This window comes from Pyxicephalus adspersus, chromosome 12 (genome assembly GCF_032062135.1).
Source record: "Pyxicephalus adspersus chromosome 12, UCB_Pads_2.0, whole genome shotgun sequence".
Taxonomy (NCBI): domain Eukaryota; kingdom Metazoa; phylum Chordata; class Amphibia; order Anura; family Pyxicephalidae; genus Pyxicephalus; species Pyxicephalus adspersus.
The window spans coordinates 10,934,201-10,953,581 of record NC_092869.1 but is presented as its reverse complement, the minus strand read 5'-3'; the positions used below and the strand labels follow the sequence as shown (position 1 = coordinate 10,953,581).

Here is a 19,381-nt window from a genome sequence, read left to right as displayed (position 1 = left end):
CACACACAACAGTCATACATGTGCAATGTTACCCACACAGCAGTCATACATGTGCAATGTTACCCACACACAACAGTCATACATGTGCAATGGCTCATACAAACTCTCACATACAAAGTGACAGGTACTCATACACTGGTGAATAATATACAGCCATGTGAGGAGTCTGCACTTGAAATGTTCCTCTTTTTTTTCATTTTAAGGACCACTTTTTATCACCACAATGTTCATTAACATGTTACACGCATTCTGAACACAATGCAGCTCCGATGCATTTCCATTGCAGCACACCACAATACACAATAACACTGCCCTGTGTTTAGGCAGCATGTCCATTATATGTTGTTTTACCACAATCTGCATTCATTCCAAACAGCTCTAAGACAATGCAGCTCTTACATACTCGTGTGACAAGGCATTGTTGGGAGCTGCGTTTGGAATGAAAACGCTTTATATCTGTTTGTTTTTTATTTCCTATGGACAGCTCTGGTGCATTTAGAAGTATGTTCATTTCAGTGAGCTGCCTGAACACAACGCACATTATAGAGGTCACATGCATGTATCATACTCATCATACATATAACAAAATAGAGTTTTTTCCAGGGGCAGACGAGCCATACAAAATATTCTACCTCCAGGTAATCTTTTTTCCAATTCCAGCCCAATCAAGGCATTTTTAATAGTCCTTGGATAAAAAACTTGGCTCCATTGGTGCCAACTCCCCCAATCCCCGTCCTAGTTCACATGAAAATAGAGATGAAGTTTTATGCCCAGTGAGCACTCTACTTTTAGCACTGCTATGCCTTTTTATTCTGGAAATATATATTAATATATATACCTTCAAACTATATCAGAAAAACATCTTGATGGTGGCTTGGAGTTGTCTGCCTTAGGGCCCAGACATGGCTGTGTCTGAAGCATGAAAATTAACACAAAGAAGTAAATTCCAAAGAAAAATTGCTAGAAGGTAGTAAATCTGTATATCTTCTGACCTTGCAAGGGAACGTTCACTTAGCCTAATGAATAAGATTACGCTTTGCTCACTTTAACCTTCCAATCATGTGCAAGCAAAACTAATTTTTTTCACAATTTCTTGTACAGAATTGGGAATTATTTGCAAAGTGAATTCTCACTACTAAGGTGATATTTCATTCTGCTAAGTGAACAGCCTAAATCCTTTGTGCATTAAATATCAGGACTTTAGTGAATGTGTAATCTGACTTATACAGTTTTGTGTTCTGTAAATTCCAGTTACATGTTCCAAACTAAGGACTGGCCATTATACTCTATGCTCGGACAACGCATGCAAACTGTTTGGAATAGGATCTCTAGTCTTAGAACTTGGTCCTAGGGTACATAGAAGTAGCTTTTTGTTGCCCAAGTTGAACGTTAGTGGGCATCTATACAGCTGTCCACCAGACGTCCTTCAATGATCTTTCCTGCTGGAACATTGAACAGCTAATGACTGCTGATGTTTTTTATGGGGGGACACAGCGGGACACCCCCACTCGTCTTCCCTCCTCCATTCTCCATAGAATAAGCAAGTGATACTACTGTTGCTGAAAATCATCACTAACACTTGTTTCTAGCCACAATAATTGTTTTTTAAAGCTACGTACACATGTGCACGGTGTGCATGAGAACATATGTACATGTGCACAGCATGTGCCCTGCATCAATGCATTCATTTATGAAGTACAAAAAAGTATTACCTGGAACATGTCAGCTTATATTTATCATCTGGCAATCTATTTTGAGGTCTCCAAACGTTCTCAGTCAGGATCATCTAGGCTAGCTCTCCGGAGCCTGTAGGCATGAATGCATTGGAAGAACCATTGCCTCCTCTGAATCCCTACACTGTAACCTTTACAGCAGCTTTCTATATTTATTGGTACTAGTTTACCCTAAAATATGTAAAAAAGCTTACATGAGATTGATGAAGAAATGTGTGATCAATAATTTACCTGTGCCACGTATGGGCACAATGCTACTATATCTAATGGTAAATCCAGTCCTGAGGGCCATCATAGTGCAGCATTACTAAGAAAGCATAAGACTGTCATAGAACTCTATGGCTACCTTTCTTTATCCATTCTCTGTTCCATCTTTTTAGTCCTATGTTAAAATAATCTGCTGTATTCATTGTCATTTTTGATTTGTTGCAGTGATTTGTGTTGTCTTCTCTTTCCTTATAAATTGAACCGTCATCTACTCTCTGTAAAGGTTAATGATTTAGTATTTTCCTTCTCCTTGCAGTCCGTCATTTACCCTCGGATTCTGTGAGCACACGTCCCTGCGGTACAAGTTTTACACTAGCCCTGTGACCTGGGTGTTTGAGCGGCTTTGCTTCTGGCATAAAACACACCGCCTGTTCCTCCCATTCACCTGGCTTTAAAAATGTTTATCCCAGTCAATGGGCACATGTTGAAATGAAACACTGCAACCTGCTATGCTTGGACTGCCAACGCCAATTAAAAGACACCACAAGTAATCCAAGTAATCCATTCCATTAGGTAAGATAGAGATTTATATTATTCTTTGAGTATAAACTCATATTTTTATTTATTAAGGTAGATTTAAAGAAGGGGGAATGTAAAGCTGAAAACAGTTGGGTTCAAAACTGAGAAGATTTTAGGTAATAATAAGGCTAATTTGTATGATGAATTCTATTTCTTCTATATTTGAGGGTATCTAAAACACAAATACTCCAGGCATTGGCTGAGCAATTATCCTGCTAATTGGTTCAAAAAAGACTAGCAGTAACCAAATGAGGCAAATGCATAGAAATAAAAAATGGCACATGCGCAAAAAAGCCCTGAGTCAAAGGGAAATGTATCCTACACCTCCACATGCAACCATATATAATAGCCAAAATCCCTGTTAGCACTCTGTAGATTGGCAATTCTCAACCTGGGTTCCTCCAGAGATTCCTTGTGCTGTGGTTAACTGTCCTTGCATCTGATAGTGCCTGCAAAGTCTGGGCTCTAACACCATTTGGCAAGGCCACAAGCATGGAATATGATGACATTCGGACCACCATGGTAAGAGGGACATTCTTTACACTGACCATAGATGTAAAGGGCATTGTTCCAATGCTCTTATTTTAGCAGGGGTTCTTCAAGACCTGACCAATATTTTAAGGGTTTTCCTGGGGTAAAAAGGTTGATAAAAGCTGGTACAGACATTACCTATTGAGAAAAATATACTATTACCACTTCCTGTTGTTGATATAATAATATATGAAACCTAAAGGTTGATTTACAAAGAGGGTATGAAATCTTCTTTTAGAATAATGTTAATGAAGTAAACACTTACTAAGGAAAGTTAGTTAGTGTTCAGTTCTATTATCCAATGTACAGTTCCGGGTATGTAAAGTAAACTCAGCCTCACCTTATTCACTTTGCAAAGCTATCGTTTAGTAAACCCAAACTAAAGTTAATAGACAGAATGACTACTTGAATATACTTCTGAAGAAAAGACATATAATACCTATAAACCCCATTTTTATATGGCGGATCAGTAAAACATCAGCCAGGCGGCAGGCACACAGCTAAATGGGGATGGTTATTTAGCATGGTCCCACACCCTTCTGTTGCAAGTTTGGGGAAACTTTTCCAAAGGAAAATATCATTATAGTTCTGCCCTTGGTAATACCACTGAGCCATGTTTTGTTGGCTGAATTTGTCAGTGAAAATATGTAAAGAATACTCATGCAGTCATCCCTAATATAACATTAAGTGTAATGCTGAAAGGTAGAATAAACACCTTTGTATAAATTGTTCAACCTGGAAATGAAAGAGTGAACGGATGTCATCAATCGAAGCTGTTTTAAGCTTGTACAGCACACTGCAGCACCAAAGAATACATTTTTCATGCTGTTCAATTTCAGGTGTAAAAAACATGGCAATGTAGTTACAGGTGATATAAATAATATGTATGTAAAATAAAGGAATTTTCTGCGAGAACAGTAAATTGTTTAGGAGATATTGGTTGTTCTTCATCTCTAAACTCCACAATATATTTGCTGTGGCTTACAGGGATAATAATCTTAGGTTTGTTGCTGCTGTTCCCCGTGTGTAGTGCTGATATCAGTGTGATCTTAATGATATCACAGCTCTTAATACAAATATGTTCCTTAGCTTTGCGTGTTGTAGCTAAAACACCAGTTACTTGTTATAGGAAATTGGAGAATGTTTCATTTAGCTACAGTCAATTATTACTAGTGACAAATACTAAGCACGGCAGATTGATTCTAAAAATTAAATATCAATACCACCCCCAGTCTGCCGTCATTGGTCCTATACAGCCGATAATGTTTGACCTTTGTCTTGCAGACATACAACATACAGTCTTCGTTTTTTTGCTCTTGTGTGCTGGCCATTTCTGTGGTCAAGCATAAAAAGGGAAGTGTTGCCCACAGCAGTTTATTAGATGTTTCCTTTCATTTTCTGTCTAATTGGTTACTAAGGGAATGGATTCCTTGCTGCTTTTCTTAAGCTTCCATACATGAAGCACATTGACTGCAACAATAGTGGCTATCTGCTGGTGACTCCAATGGAGGGGATCCCACCTGATCCATCACGTTCACCCTGGCCCTAAAGACACAATCTCTAGATTCACTGATATTGTGCCTTGTCCACTGAGATATAGCCTATTCATGAGAGGAAGTTAAAAAATAAGGGAAATTATGTTTTGTTTTTTTAGAAGGAAGATACTGCAAGATGAAGAATGCCCATGATCTGGAGAAGAGTGCCAATTGTCTTAAAATATAAAAGCATCTTAAAAAACATGAACTTGTGCCACCTGGTATATAGGATATGTGTTGACCACATTGACAATGCAATTACCACAATTTATAAATGAGCTAAAATAAAATACATATATACCCTCGATAAACTAATGAACAACTAAATGGGTATGATAAGTAAGCATATAGGCGTGAAAGAAGATTTCCATAGAGCATATAGTAGTAACTAATATTAAACAACTAAATATATAAATATATATATAATATAAAGATAAAATACACAGCCACTATTAAAAGATGCAGCAGACTAAACCCACTTTTTCTGCAGAAGCTTGTTACATTGATGCAAGCACATGGCACATGGATTCTGAGATCCATTTTTGTGTAATGTATATGAAGCACCAATAATTCTATAAATGGCTATGTCTGACAGAAAAATGAATAAATAGAAGCTCACAATAGAAGCTGAGATCCTTGGACATGTCAATAAACCAATACTGATCACACAGTGTTTTACATCTTCCAATTACAGGGGCTGACGTTCATCTCACTCAGACCCATAATAACCCCCTCCCCCTACGCTGTCAGGCAATGTTGATGGTTGATGTTGGAAGCTATGTCTGCCAGGATGCAGGGCAGTGCCATTGATGGGTTAACTCTTTGCGTTCTTTGTGAATCTGCAGTAGGTTGTTCAGAAATGAGCAAAAGGCCCTTCTGACAGCAAAAAAAGGGTTGGACAGCTGGCTTTCTAAAGTAGATGGTAGTACAAGTGGATTGCCTGAAGAATAATTGAATTTGGGGGCTCTCGTGAAAGCAAACACTGGCTGCGCTGCCTCCTTTCTGTGCTGTACAGGGTGGCAAACTCACTGATTCAATTATTTGCTAGTAATTCAATGTATACTGTGTGCAGCATTTTACTACTCTACGCTTTAAAGGGCTACACACTATTTAATTTATCCATGATCATGAATACTAGACTGCAAGGATTCAGTGTTTTTGCGCACATCAAACTGTAGGGATCACTGCTCTAAAATAATTGTAACAATATAATAAATGCAGCATTTCATAAAATAAATCATAGCTGCCACACATTCTATAAGCAGTGCAGCCCAATACTATAGTAAGTAAACTTTGGTCATAAGTGTATTGTCAATTTTGCCAATTTTCACCGATAGTGACAATTATAGCTGGAAGGAAAAATCATAAAAGGGCTTATTTTTCTATGGAATCCTAGATGCACTTTATGGAAACATCCCTAAGCCTAAAGGCTGAATAAAAAGGAAAGGCAAGAACACAAAATGCAAAGGGCAATAACTCAAATAAACCAAGCAAAATCATTTTTAGATAACTTCTATGCACTATAAACGTAACAAACTGATTGGTTAACATAAAGTGTAACAATATGTGCCTCATATCACTGCTCTTTACATATGAAACATATATATATATATATATATATATTTACTCACTACTGCTCCACAAAACATTAAACATTTTATTTGCAGGACTGAAAAATATTAGGTTTATAGAAAGTATAATTACCTAACCCATTGATATTTGTATGCTTCTCTCTGGCTGCATATAAAAAAAGCAATTTATTGATTATAGCATAATTATGATATAGAATACACAGCATAAGGATGCACCACACTGTGTGTCAAAATCTCATCACTAACCCCTGTTCCCCGCAAGATCATTTATATACATTTAGCAGGCACATTTCACAAAGCTGGTATAGACATGCATAGAGTGGCTTGGTAATCTTGTATCTATCTATGTATATTAATGGCGTAAAACGGCTGGAAAACAATAAAGATAATATTGTGATTACATGGGCATATACACTAGTATGTATATTACATTATTTTATGCTTATTTAGTACAGCAACATTTCACATTTCTGTTTACTAATGTCACAACAATTACTTAAAGATTTATTTTGCCTTCTTTGGATTGTTCTGCATTCTGTTCTTTATTGAATAATGCTATGTATAAACACTAGATATTTGTTACCCAAGACAATTGATTCTGGTCATCTTGGGTGAAAATGTAGCTTAAGCACTGTGGTCCCCCAGTGTCACTTAGAGATCTGCTAGATCCAACTGGAGCAACTACCGGTACTGCCATTTCCTTTTCACCCTCTTCCTTCCCCTTTTCATTGAACTGAAAAGAATTTCTGTAGGAAAGGATCCAAAATCCAGAAAATGTCTCAAAAGTTATATATATTTTAAATATATATATATCATTCACATTGAGGGAAGACAATACTTTGTTAATCTAAACATTATGTAATCCATTGTATTCAGATTTACCATGTTTTCACGTATGCTTCCAAGCAGGATCTTTTTTTCTCCCTTTTTTTCTCACTGTGAGACACATCAAAAAGTCCAAAATTCCTAAATTTCAATTCTTTGCTTTGGTTGCAAATTATAGCTAAAACTAAAAGCAAGGCACAGTATGATTACATGTTGAATGTCCGCTCTGCCTGGATAAAAAGACAGGTCTTTCTTGGCTTCTTAACCAAAAAATATTGTATTCTGGTAACTGTACACAGTTAATAACTGCAATGATATTATTTATTATATAAATTCCTTTTTTAAATTTCACACATTTTTTTTAAATGTATATGCAGGTCAAAGCAACAACTACAGGAGTTGATACAGACCATATAACACTGGCAAAGGTGCTTACAATGACCACCAATATATATATGGGTTAAATGTTTGTTTTTTTAAAGAAAAACCTATAACCCAATGCAAACCTAAAATTTAACCTATTGCTGTAACTGCAAAAAAAAATGTAAGCCTGAGTTAGAGTTTAATCTCACTCACTTAAATTTATTTGAAAACTATCTGTCCTACTACAAGCTGCTTGATTTCACTGCAGAACAAATAGTGTTGTCGTAATAAAATGTTAAAAAGAACTAAAAAACGTCCTTATTATTCTTATCATATATTATCATATCATAAGTATCATGTTTTTATCTGAACTTCCAGTTTCCAATTCTGTGTTTAATCTGTTATGTTTAAAAAAAGAATAAACCTATTTTGTGCTGATTCTGCTTAACAAGGCACTTTGTATTTGTTACGTACAATATGCGGTATGTATGGGTATAACCATGTAAAAAATATTGGACTAATAACATGTTTGCCATATGGTTAGGAAACCAAAACATAACCGAACCAAGTAAATAAACTGAGCATTGCCATCTGTTATTGAAGACTGAATAAATGCCACATAATGTACATGAGGGAACCTTCCACATACATGAGCAGCAAGTGCTGTGCTGAATGATAGGTATTTCTTGGAATGATTTATTAGTTTTAAGTTTCTATATACATTTATAAAAACATAGTTCCCCCTATTTTCTTGACTTGCTTTTATTCCTACACTAATTCAATGTTTCTAAACTAACAATTGCTAAAATTGGATTATTATCTTTCTTACATATATTATTCATCCTATTTTATTAAAATGCAAAGCAGTAATTTTTGTTGTGTAATGTAAAATAATTGTAGCTATTTTACAGACAAGATTTATGCTAATATGCACCAAATCATGATGCGATGCATCTCGACTGATTAAAAAAATGTAATTCAAATAAGGCTATATTCCCATGGGCATATGTCAACCGCGGGGGTAACTCCCAGGCGCTTACTCTCACTAGGCGTTTGGGAGCGTTCACTGGCAGTTTTGACGGGTGTAATTGCCTTGAACTGGACACATTGGACCTGATTTATTAAAGCTCTCCAAGGCTGGAGAGAATACACTTTGATCAGTGAAGCTGGGTGATCCAGCAAACATGGAACGGATCTGGTCCAGGATTCAAAACATTTGCTAGCAAATAGCAAATGATTTTAAGGAATCCATTCCAGGTTTTCTGGATCACCCAGCTTCACTGATGAAAGTGTATTCTCTCCAGCCTTGGAAACCTTTAGTAAATCAGGGCCATTGCATCACGTGATGTCTTCTGCCCTGCTGTTGTACTCCAAAGTGCTGGAAAATGACTTCCAACTGCTTCCAAAAGGAGTCCCGTAAAGTCCATGGAAACAGTTCAACCGCACCAAAAGCAAATTCCTGTACAATAAGACCTTTTTCAGATGTGCAGTCCAAAACTGAAAAGTTGGCGGTCCTAGGTGCCCCTTTATGCTCCCCTATGTAAAGTCAACAGCAGAGTTTGACTTTTTCAAGCGGCTGACCGCAGTGAACCACAGCAATTCCGCTGTAAAAAAAAAACAAAAAAAAAAACTCCCATCTGATCTTACAAAGAGATTGGGACAGACCAGACTCAAATGTACTACCATTAAACCCCCCACCCCTATGAATTTAGTTGATGTAAACCCGAAACGTGTCAGCAAACACTATTTGCTGACGCTCAAATGAGAATCTGACCAAAGATGTAAGTATCCACTTGTCTTACATCTAACTGTCATCTACACATTGGGGTATTGGAATTCTAGGGCCTGTATGTTGCACTTCCTCTCATCCTCCTCCACATTTCATGGCTAAGCATCTTCTGCTCCCATGACGCAAAACCATGATCACCTATTCTATTCTATGTACGCTGTGTTGATAGATCTATATTCCTGTGGTAGGGATCCAACGAATATGAAGCCCTCTATTCTATGGTTGGTATATGTACTGAATACAACAGCTCATGTAAAAACATTGGACAAATATATTAAACAATTATATTCACCGTTCGGGATTCTTCTTTATTGGTAAATCTGGTATACATTTTAATCTTACATCAGCCATAGCTTTATAATCTGTCATCTCCACTGCTTTGAAAGAATAATCATAAAAAAAAACTGTTAAATATCTTATCCTAAATATTATTCTAATCAGGCACTATTGTTATTTTAGGGTCTCTGTATCCCCTGGGGAAGCCCTCCTGGGCAAAACGCGTCGGGATGAGACCCTGTCCCTAAATTTATGACTTATACGCAAGTTTATAACTTTGTTTATCGATGCATTTGGTATGGCTAAAGCATCTTTCTTGTGTTACTCTGTAACAGTGTTTTATTATTATTTTAAAGCTTTTTGTACCTAAATAACATTATGAGTAATTTTATACTAAATTAACTTGTTTTGTGCCTTCAAAAAGCCTTCCTTTCTTCTCTCTCCCTTTTCTATATATATTAGTCCAATTCTTGGGCAATAAGGCTTTGGCACCCAAACCAAATAATTGGTCCAATTAATTAATGACAATTTGTGTACGGCTAGCTATATCTAGGATAATAATATTTTATTCAGAAAAAATACATATTTGTTGTTTCATAAAAATGCATTTTTTTCATAGATGCTTAGTTTCTAAGGACTATTAGGTACTGAATTATGTTTGTTCTGTAATTTAAACATTTGTTTACTAGGAGCAGCCATGGTTATCTCCCTGAAAATAGCTAACACAAAGCAATATCAGGCAATCTCTACTCTAGCTAAAATAAATTCTATAGAAACCAGCACATAAAAATTAAAAGTAAGGCCCAAAGAAGTCAGCAACATGTGCTGAGTGTTTCTTTATTAGTGTGTGTTTATTCCTTATTGTAATTTTAATTGTAAGTAGCCAAGTGCATCCAGTACCCATTTTGGAAGGGTTTACCTATTCCTAAAATGATAATGTGTAGTAACTTGCAAAGAGAAGACATTATTTTTCTTGGCTGTAATTGGGTAACATTTATTGGTCTCCCCCCCACCTACCCCCTGTGATTGGACAGTCAAAGGTGAAACAGCAGACAGATTGGTGCTTTTCTGCAGTGTCCTCCTATCAACATTGCACTGAAGCACAATTGACTTGTATTTATGCTCCCCCACCTGGTCAACACTTTAGGACTATCAGAGGGTGATCATAAGCCAAATTCAGCTATCAAAGGGAATACGTGTAGTAATGCCTTGATAAATATAGAGCCACATTACTTATATATTTTCCTTAAGTTTAACTACAAAAACTTTTATCTGAAACCAAATAATATTGCTATCTTGAGGGCCACCTTTCTATGGTCTTCACCTGCTTCATATCTGCTACAGGCAAAATGCAGTATTTCACAGGCCAGCCTTCACATTGCCCATCATGCAATTTTGCTGTTTTGCTAATAGTAACAGTTTCTGGAAGTAAGTTAGCAATAAAGAGAAGTGTCAATTCTTTCATGGGGCCTTGGGTTGCTATATTCCTGAATCTCCTGGCATCTCTACCATGGCCTTTCTTAGCATGACTGCACCTTAGTATTCACATGATCCTTCCCATACACCAAGTCAATACAAATATGAGTTTAAAAAAGGTTCCTTAAAACTATATTTATAACTGATTACAACTTGAACTAGCACAGGAGAGAACTCTGTCTTCCCAAACCCTATGGCCAAGCATGAGCAGTTTAAAGAATGGAAGGGAATATGTTTGCAAGGCCGTACTGACAAAATATTCACAACTGTTGTATTGAAACATCATTAGGGATTGTGATCGCACGGTGTATAAGTTACCTCTAAAAAAAAATTGTCATCTTTGAGCACTAGAAGGTAATTTTTTATTGATATTTGTTTAACATAATGAGAATGCTATATGACCAGCAAATGGACATTCTATTCTTTCTATAGAGAAAGAGAATTTTTAGCATCCTTGCATTTCATTTAAACATTAAAGTAAAGTCACAACGGATCTTTGTGTGGTTTAGATCACAGAAGGATAAGGGCTACCTTCTTCATCAGAGACCTGTCTGTCCAGGACATTGTCTAACACACTGCATTGAAAGAAGGGGCAGACTCAAAAAGAAACCTGATGAATGTATTTTTGTAGATAGCTTAAAAACATTTTAGTAACAGTTCTATTATATTGAAGCTCCAGTGATAGACGACCCATACAAACACATTCCTATGCTCTAGAACTCATATTCCTTGCACCCTATGAAGTCGGTGATGGAAGTAAACTAGTTGACAATAAGCAACAGATAGCACACAAGCTCACTGCTCACATTTTACCAAGACTCATCTGTCCTTCTTTAAACTGCATTCCCTAGATCGGCATATTAATTCTAACAATCCAATGATGGAAGCAATAAATAACCGGTCAATATTTTATACCAAAGTCATACATTTTTATAAAACACATACATACACTTTGTATCATTCTTAGACTAAAAAAAAAAAAATGTTCCTTTCCATATATTTTCTGCAGTGAATCCAGCCTCTCTGCTTGGCCTCCTTTCATATTCAACAACCTCTTTGCACACTTACTGATCCCATCTTTATGGGCGATGAAAGGGTTAATGTAATCAGGATTATGATCGCTTCTGTAATCAGCGTTAGCAAAAAGAGTATTGCTATTTTCCTTTGAAAAGATGCTGCAGTGATGTGTGAAGAAGCAGACGGCGTGTACTATAGGAATTCTTGGTAACATACGTTTTAAAAAAAGAAATGCGCAAAAAAAACAAAACACTGTGGGAATTAAAGTTAAGTTGAAAACCAGTAATATATATATATATATACAAATATATATATATATATATATATATATATATATATATTGAAGTATATAAAGTACACATGAATGAATGGAGGTGAACATGAATACTTGCAATAGTTACTAATACTATAATGTTTGTATTTTTTTTCCCTTGTTTATAACAAACTATATTTGTTATTAAACAATAAATATATTTAGGACAAATAAACAGCAGGTAATGTTTTTTGTAGAATTTGGATGTTGCAATGTGTGTTATTACAGTGGATAATGTCAATTTTTTGTGTTCATACTGACTGATACTATAGAAAAAAGTTTTTGAAAAAAACCCACTGAACAAGTCTGGTGTTAATCAGGCAAACACCTAACAAGGAAAATAGGATAAATTAATATTATAAGTTTTATCGCTTACATTTTTGGCAATGTCTTGTTTTATGGTGTTTCTTTTTTTTTTTTCTTTTTAGGTTTGTGTTTAACGAGATGTATTATTGTATTCGATTGCAAGCTCTGTGTTGAAATCAATGTCTCATTGTCTTTCTTGGCTGACCTCTGCTCCCCCTCCTTCCCTTGTCCCTGTCCTATGACTGATCCCTAGCACTTTGGGGAGTGACAGGCCATTTCCATATGTTCTGATAAACAAGGTACGGGTAGAGAGAGGAATATGATTAACCCCTGCTGATTTCCAATTCTCATCCACCTCTGAAGGACACGGCTTGCAAAGTATTAGAGCTTCAATCACATCCAAAGATTGGGATGGAGAGATACTCGTAATGCCTTAGAAATTGCTCATAATAGGCCAACAACTAGGAAGAGATAGAAAGCTCTAATAGAAATGTACAAGCGAGGCTTACTGAAGAAAACCACTATTTAAACGCAAGCAGACAGATATAAAATATATAGTGTGTATATATATTTATATCCGTGTGTGTAAATCTATAGATATGAATATATTTATTTTATTATATGATTATATAGTTAATCATTAATGTACATGCACCTGTCATACATTTGTAACTAAATCCCCAGATTAATCTCCCTATATTATATGCGTTTTTAAAAAACATATGTAAGTTTTGATCTTCTTTATTTACCATGTACCTGTAAGCAGAATACAGCACAATTTAATAATTAGGTGTCATGTATTTATATTAACATATTTTAGGAACTGCTTCTGCTCATTTGCAACATTTTCTAAGAATGATGCAGTTATGGATCAACACATGAGACATTGGAATCTAAAAAAGCAACAATGATGCACAGTTTATAACATGATATATATATATATATATATATATATATATATATATATATATATATAAAATAACACCTGCATTCATTGCTAAGTAATCAGAATCCATTATCAGTATTAGTAATATAGTAATAGTATTAGTATGCCAACATTTATGCTTGGTCAGTTTATAAAAGCATAGTTTATAGCATGTACTTATACATATATATATATATATATATATATATTAGGAACATATAGAAGACACGCATGATGTAGGTGGACATAATGTTTCTCATATAATAATAGCGACTATAAAATATCGTCACGTGTGACACCACTAAACATTTGTGATCTGTAGCAGTCCCATACTTCATAAAATTGTTTCAGATAGATAGCGGCGATGACATAAACAGATAATAACAGCCATATATAGTGATGGGTACAGAAGAGACATACATAACAGGACACAGAGATTAAATAATGCGTTTTTGATATAGAAATGGGAGATCTACAAATAGTTATAGCAGGAAACATGTCTGTGTGTTCATATATGTATAATCTATGTATACTACTATGGAAATGATAACAAATAGTATATCTAGAATAACTTTGATGGTGGTCAGAAACCTAACCTTCAAGCCCATTGTCTATTTTATATTGCAGGTGAAGATTAAACTTCACTGGATGAGGGATTCCCAGGGACATATTTACTGAGGGGGAGAGAAAGACTCATCCCAGACACTGGCTGCAGGGCACAGAGCAGGGCAAGGCAGGAAAACTATAAGTGAGGATGGAAAGCTCAGGCTAACACTAAATCTTCTATCACAAGCACACATACTGTCCAAATAAATCATTAACATAAATTAAGACATTTTAAAAAATTATATATATTTTGTATAAAAAAGTAGACAGTGATGATAGTACAATAAAAAAAAAAGTGATATATAAATAAATATATATATATATATATATATATAATTCCACTGTGATGATAGTTAAGAATGATGATATATACAATAAATATAATATATATATTTTATATGTACAAATTGCCAGATGTGTATATTTGAAATGATATGTATATTTGTAAATATTTCTATATACATTTATTCTTGCATCTACAGATCTATACATATATACATGTAGATATATAGCCAGCATCCCAGGAAATAAATTCAATTGCTTCCAATGATCCCATGCACACTGTCCCAAGCACAGAGAAGTTTGTAGATCATACTCCATGCGGATGTATGTCACCTGCTGTAATGTATAGTTATCCCATGCAAAGTATCAGAAAGTCTATGGAGTGCTGATTAAATGAAAGAAGCATGGTGTCATCTCCATCCCTGTCCTACATTCGCCCTGCCATTCACCCTGGCCAAGCATTGTCAAACTAATTGGTTCCTTTAGAAACCTGTGCCAGTCTGAGTGAATGGTTGAAGGTGGCAGGGTTGGGGAACCCCAACGACACCCCCCAAAAAATGAAATAAAACACGGACTCACCATAGCCAAGTGCCCGACATCCCCCCGGCGGAGCTCGGCAGGTCCTGCCAGTAGGAGGGCGCCTTAAGGAATGGCACTGAGCAATGTATAGCCCTCACATGCCAGGGCTGGGGGTGTAGGGGGGGTGAGGTGCCACACTGCTAATAACTATGGCCATACACAACACTCACCGCTGCTGGTAAGAGCTGACCCCGGGCACATTGTGCGGGTGGCTCCCGTTGCTTCCCCCGCTCCTGGCAGCCCCGGGCTCGGGAGGAGCCCCGCCAGCCCCCGGAGCCGCCGTCACCTGCACACTGAAGTCCGGGAAGATCCTGATCATCGCGGCGACCGAGGAGTCACTAAACCCGGGCAGATCGCATCCCCTGCCCGGGGAACCCCGCACACCATCCGGCACTGAGACCCGGGGAGAGAGAGGGGGAGACACAGGAGGAGAGACAGAGAGAGAGGAGGAGAGACAGAGAGACACAGGAGGAGAGACAGACAGAGAGACAGACACAGGGGCTGCTGCACTCACACCATCCTCCTAGTGAGCAGCTGCTGCTACTACTGAGCCTGCAACTAGTGACAGCCAGGGGACTACACTGGAGGCATGCTGCTCCCTACACAAATCTGCTGCTCCCCACACAGATCTGCTGCTCCCCACACAGATCTGCTGCTCCCCACACAATTCTGCTGCTCCCCACACAGATCTGCTGCTCCCCACATCTGCTGCTCCCCACACAATTCTTCTGCTCCCCACACACAGATCTACTGCTCCCCACACAATTCTGCTGCTTCCCACACAATTCTGCTGCTTCCCACACAAATCTACTGCTCCCCACACAAATCTGCTGCTCCCCACACAATTCTTCTGCTCCCCACACAATTCTGCTGCTCCCCACACAAATCTGCTGCTCCCTACTCAATTCTTCTGCTCCTACTCAATTCTTCTGCTCCCCACACAAATCTACTGCTCCCTACACAATTCTGCTGCTCCCTACACAATTCTTCTGCTCCCTACACAATTCTTCTGCTCCCTACACAAATCTACTGCTCCCTACACAAATCTGCTGCTCCCTACACAAATCTGCTACTCCCACCACAATTCTTCTGCTCTCCACACAATTCTGCTGCTCCCTACACAAATCTGCTGCTCATACACAATTCTGCTGATCCTACACAAATCTACTGCTCCCCAATTCTGCAGCTCCCTACACTGATAAAGTCTACACAAATCTGCACACGCCATCATCTGCTTTACATCTCACATACTACAACAAGGACCCATCATCAATTCTGCAGCTCCCTACACTGATAAAGTCTACACAAATCTGCACACGCCATCATCTGCTTTACATCTCACATACTACAACAAGGACCCATCATATGGAATGAAATCCCTATTGTATAAATATAAAGTGTTCCAGTAATCTACATTATAAATTGTTTCTTGCCCTTTCTAGCTTGGATGTCCTTTTCTTTGGTCTGATATGTAGATCTATAAAAAGCAGAGCTCCAGTTCTCTAAATATTTTACCCAACATATTATAATTTGTCCATTCTTCTATCTTATATACTACAATAAGGATCCTTTCTGCAGTCTTCTAACTATCCATCATATGGAATGAAATCCCCTTGTACCTCTAGAAATGTAAAGTGTTCTAATATTCTACATTATAGGTTTTTTATTGCCTTTTCTAGCTTAGTTGTCCTTTTCTTTGGTCTGATATGTAGATCTATAAAATGCTGAGTTTTAGTATTCTAAATATTTTACCTAACATGTGGGGTGTAATAATTTGTCCATTCTTCTATCTCATATACCGTAAATCAGGGGTGCCCACACGTTTTTGGCTTAGGAGCTACTTTTAAGTCAAAATGATCTACCAACAATAAAAACAATAGAGAGGTAGGCCGGCACCCAGCACATCTCTTCTGGTCCAAAATCCTTCCAATCAATGAGATATTGCTCAACTTCATATTCGGGTGCTCCCTGCACCTCAACTGGCGGAGGGGCATCTGAAAGGGAAGCAGAGTCGTCAGCAGATTTTAATAAAGAGACATGGAAGGTGTCTACCCCCCTCAAGGAACTGCGAAGCTTGACTCTATAAGTCAATCCATTAATCTTTTCCGATATTGGGAACGGGCCAATAAACTTGGGTCCTAACTTTGCTGAGGGTTGACGGAGGGGAATATTGCGGGTAGACACCCAAACAGGATCGCCGGGTGGGAACCGGGGCTCAGGGGATCTATGGCGATCTACAAACCTCTTTTGCTGGGCTACTGCCTCTCCATTACTTTGGACCTGGTTCTAAACAGATCGGGAAAATTCTACCCAATCGTTAGGGATGGGAAGATCAGAGGGTGGACCTGACAGAGAGGACACTTTGGGACTCTGACCCCCAACACACATAAACAGAGAGATCCTGGTGGAGGAGTGCTCTGCGTTGTTATATGCCACCTCCGCAAAGGGGAGATAGTCAGCCCATCTCCCCTGGCAACCAGATACAAAGCTCCGGAGATATTGTCCCAAAGCTTGGTTGGTTAGTTTGGACTGCCCATTCGTCTCAGGGTGGAACCCTGACAAGAAGGAGAGCTCGATGCCCAGTTGGGAACCGAGTGACAAACTGAACCCCACGGTCTGCAACAATGTTCTCCGGAGCCCCATGAAGGCGGAACACATGAAACACAAATAAAATCAACCAATTCCTTGGCTGAGGGCAACTTGGGTAGCGGTATGAAATGAGCTTTCTTACTGAAGCGATCTACCACTACCCAGATGACCGTAAACCCTAAGGACCCCGGAAGGTCCGTGATGAAGGGATGGGCAGAGGAAGCAGAGTGCCGGAGGGAGCGGCACGGGGACTTACTCAGAGCACAAACTGGGCATGCATGAACATTAGATTCGACATCCACTGACATGTGAGGCCACCAAACTTGTCTTTTTACTAATTCTAGGGATTTCTTAATTCCTGGGTGGCTAGCAGTCTTGGAATCATGTAGCTGTTGGATAACCTTCAGGCGAAGATGGAGGGGAACATACAGATGCCCTTCAGGTTTTGCAGGGGGATAGTCGGTCTGGTGGGGGGCTAAGAGGTTCGTCAGATTCTCTAATAACAGTGGGGTCTGTATGGCTGACATCACACATTGGGGGGACAAAATGGGGCTAGGGCACAGATCCAGAAGGGAAGCTGCCTCTGGGAAACAATGGGACAAGGCATTAGCCTTCACGTTTTTTGAACCTGGCTTGTAGGTAATTTGGAAATTGAATCTCGTAAAAAACAGGGCCCAAAGGGCTTTCCAGGAGTTGAGACGTTTAGCCCTTCGGTGTACTCCAGGTTTCTATGGCCAGTATAGACCGTTATGGGATGTTCTGTCCCTTCCAGCCAATGCCTCCATTCCTTAAAAGCCCATTTTACTGCCAGAAGCTCCCGTTTGCCCACGTCATAATTACTCTCAGCTGCGGAGAACTTACAAGAGAAGTCTTCTCCCACGAGGACTTCTCCCACGCCAATCTCCAAAGCATCCACCTCCATAATAAATGGGATAGTGGGCACTGGATGCACCAATATGGGTGCACTGCAGAAAGCCCTTTTCAGCACTTCGAAGGCTTTGCAAGCTTCTGGAGTCCACCTTGAGGGGTCCGCCCCTTTCCTAGTGAGGTTCATCGGAGGGTGGACAATGGACGAGAAGTTTTGTATGAACTTCCTATAAAAATTTGCAAAACCTAAAAAGCACTGAAAACCCTTGAGCTCAGTGGGTTACAACCATTCCAGAACTTCTGAGACCTTGGTTGGATCCATGGCCAACTCGTGATATGACAGAATATACCCTAAGAAAGCAACCTCACGTACCTCGAAGGCGCACTTCTCTAATTTTTGCATAGAGGCAGTTTTCTCTGAGCTTCTGGAGGACCTGGCATACTTGTGCTCTGTGGAGGAGAAGATCGGATGACTTAACCAAAATATCATCAAGATACATAATCATAAATTTTCCCAGAAATTCTCAGAACACATCATTTAAAAACTCCTGGAAGACTGCCGGGGCATTACACAGACCAAAGGGCATTACTAGGTATTCGAAGTGCCCATTCCTGGTGTTAAAGGCAGTCTTCCATCCATCGCCCTTCCTAATGCAGATAAGGTTGTAGGCTCCCTTCAAATCTAGCTTGGTGAAGAATTGGGCCCCATTGATCTGAGAGGAAAGGTCATCCATAAGGGGCAGAGGGTACCAATTCTTCACAGTAATCCTGTTTAGGCCCCTGTAATCAATAAAGGTTCTTAACCCCCCATCCTTCTTCTCCACAAAAAGAAGCCAGCACCTGCAGGGGAAGTGGATGGATGGATGGATGAAGCCTTTCTCTAAGTTTTCTTGGATATATTCTTTATGGGCCTTTATTTCTGGCCCTGTGAGATTGAACAAATGACCCCTAGGGGGCATGGTACCCAGGAGTAACTCAATGGGGCAATCGT

At 38.6% G+C, this 19,381-nt stretch overlaps 1 protein-coding gene across 2 annotated transcripts in view; it reads right to left on the bottom strand.

Moving 5' to 3' along the window:
- Positions 1 to 15,351, bottom strand: part of NPAS3 (neuronal PAS domain protein 3) — a 298,073-nt gene extending 282,722 nt beyond the window's left edge. For both annotated transcript variants that reach the window (XM_072427890.1, XM_072427891.1), the window contains exon 1: positions 15,105 to 15,351. In XM_072427890.1, the coding sequence (XP_072283991.1) occupies positions 15,105 to 15,253 (149 nt within the window). In that variant the 5' untranslated portion in view covers positions 15,254 to 15,351. The remainder of the gene's footprint in view (positions 1 to 15,104) is intronic.
- Between the last annotated feature and the right edge of the window lie 4,030 nt (positions 15,352 to 19,381).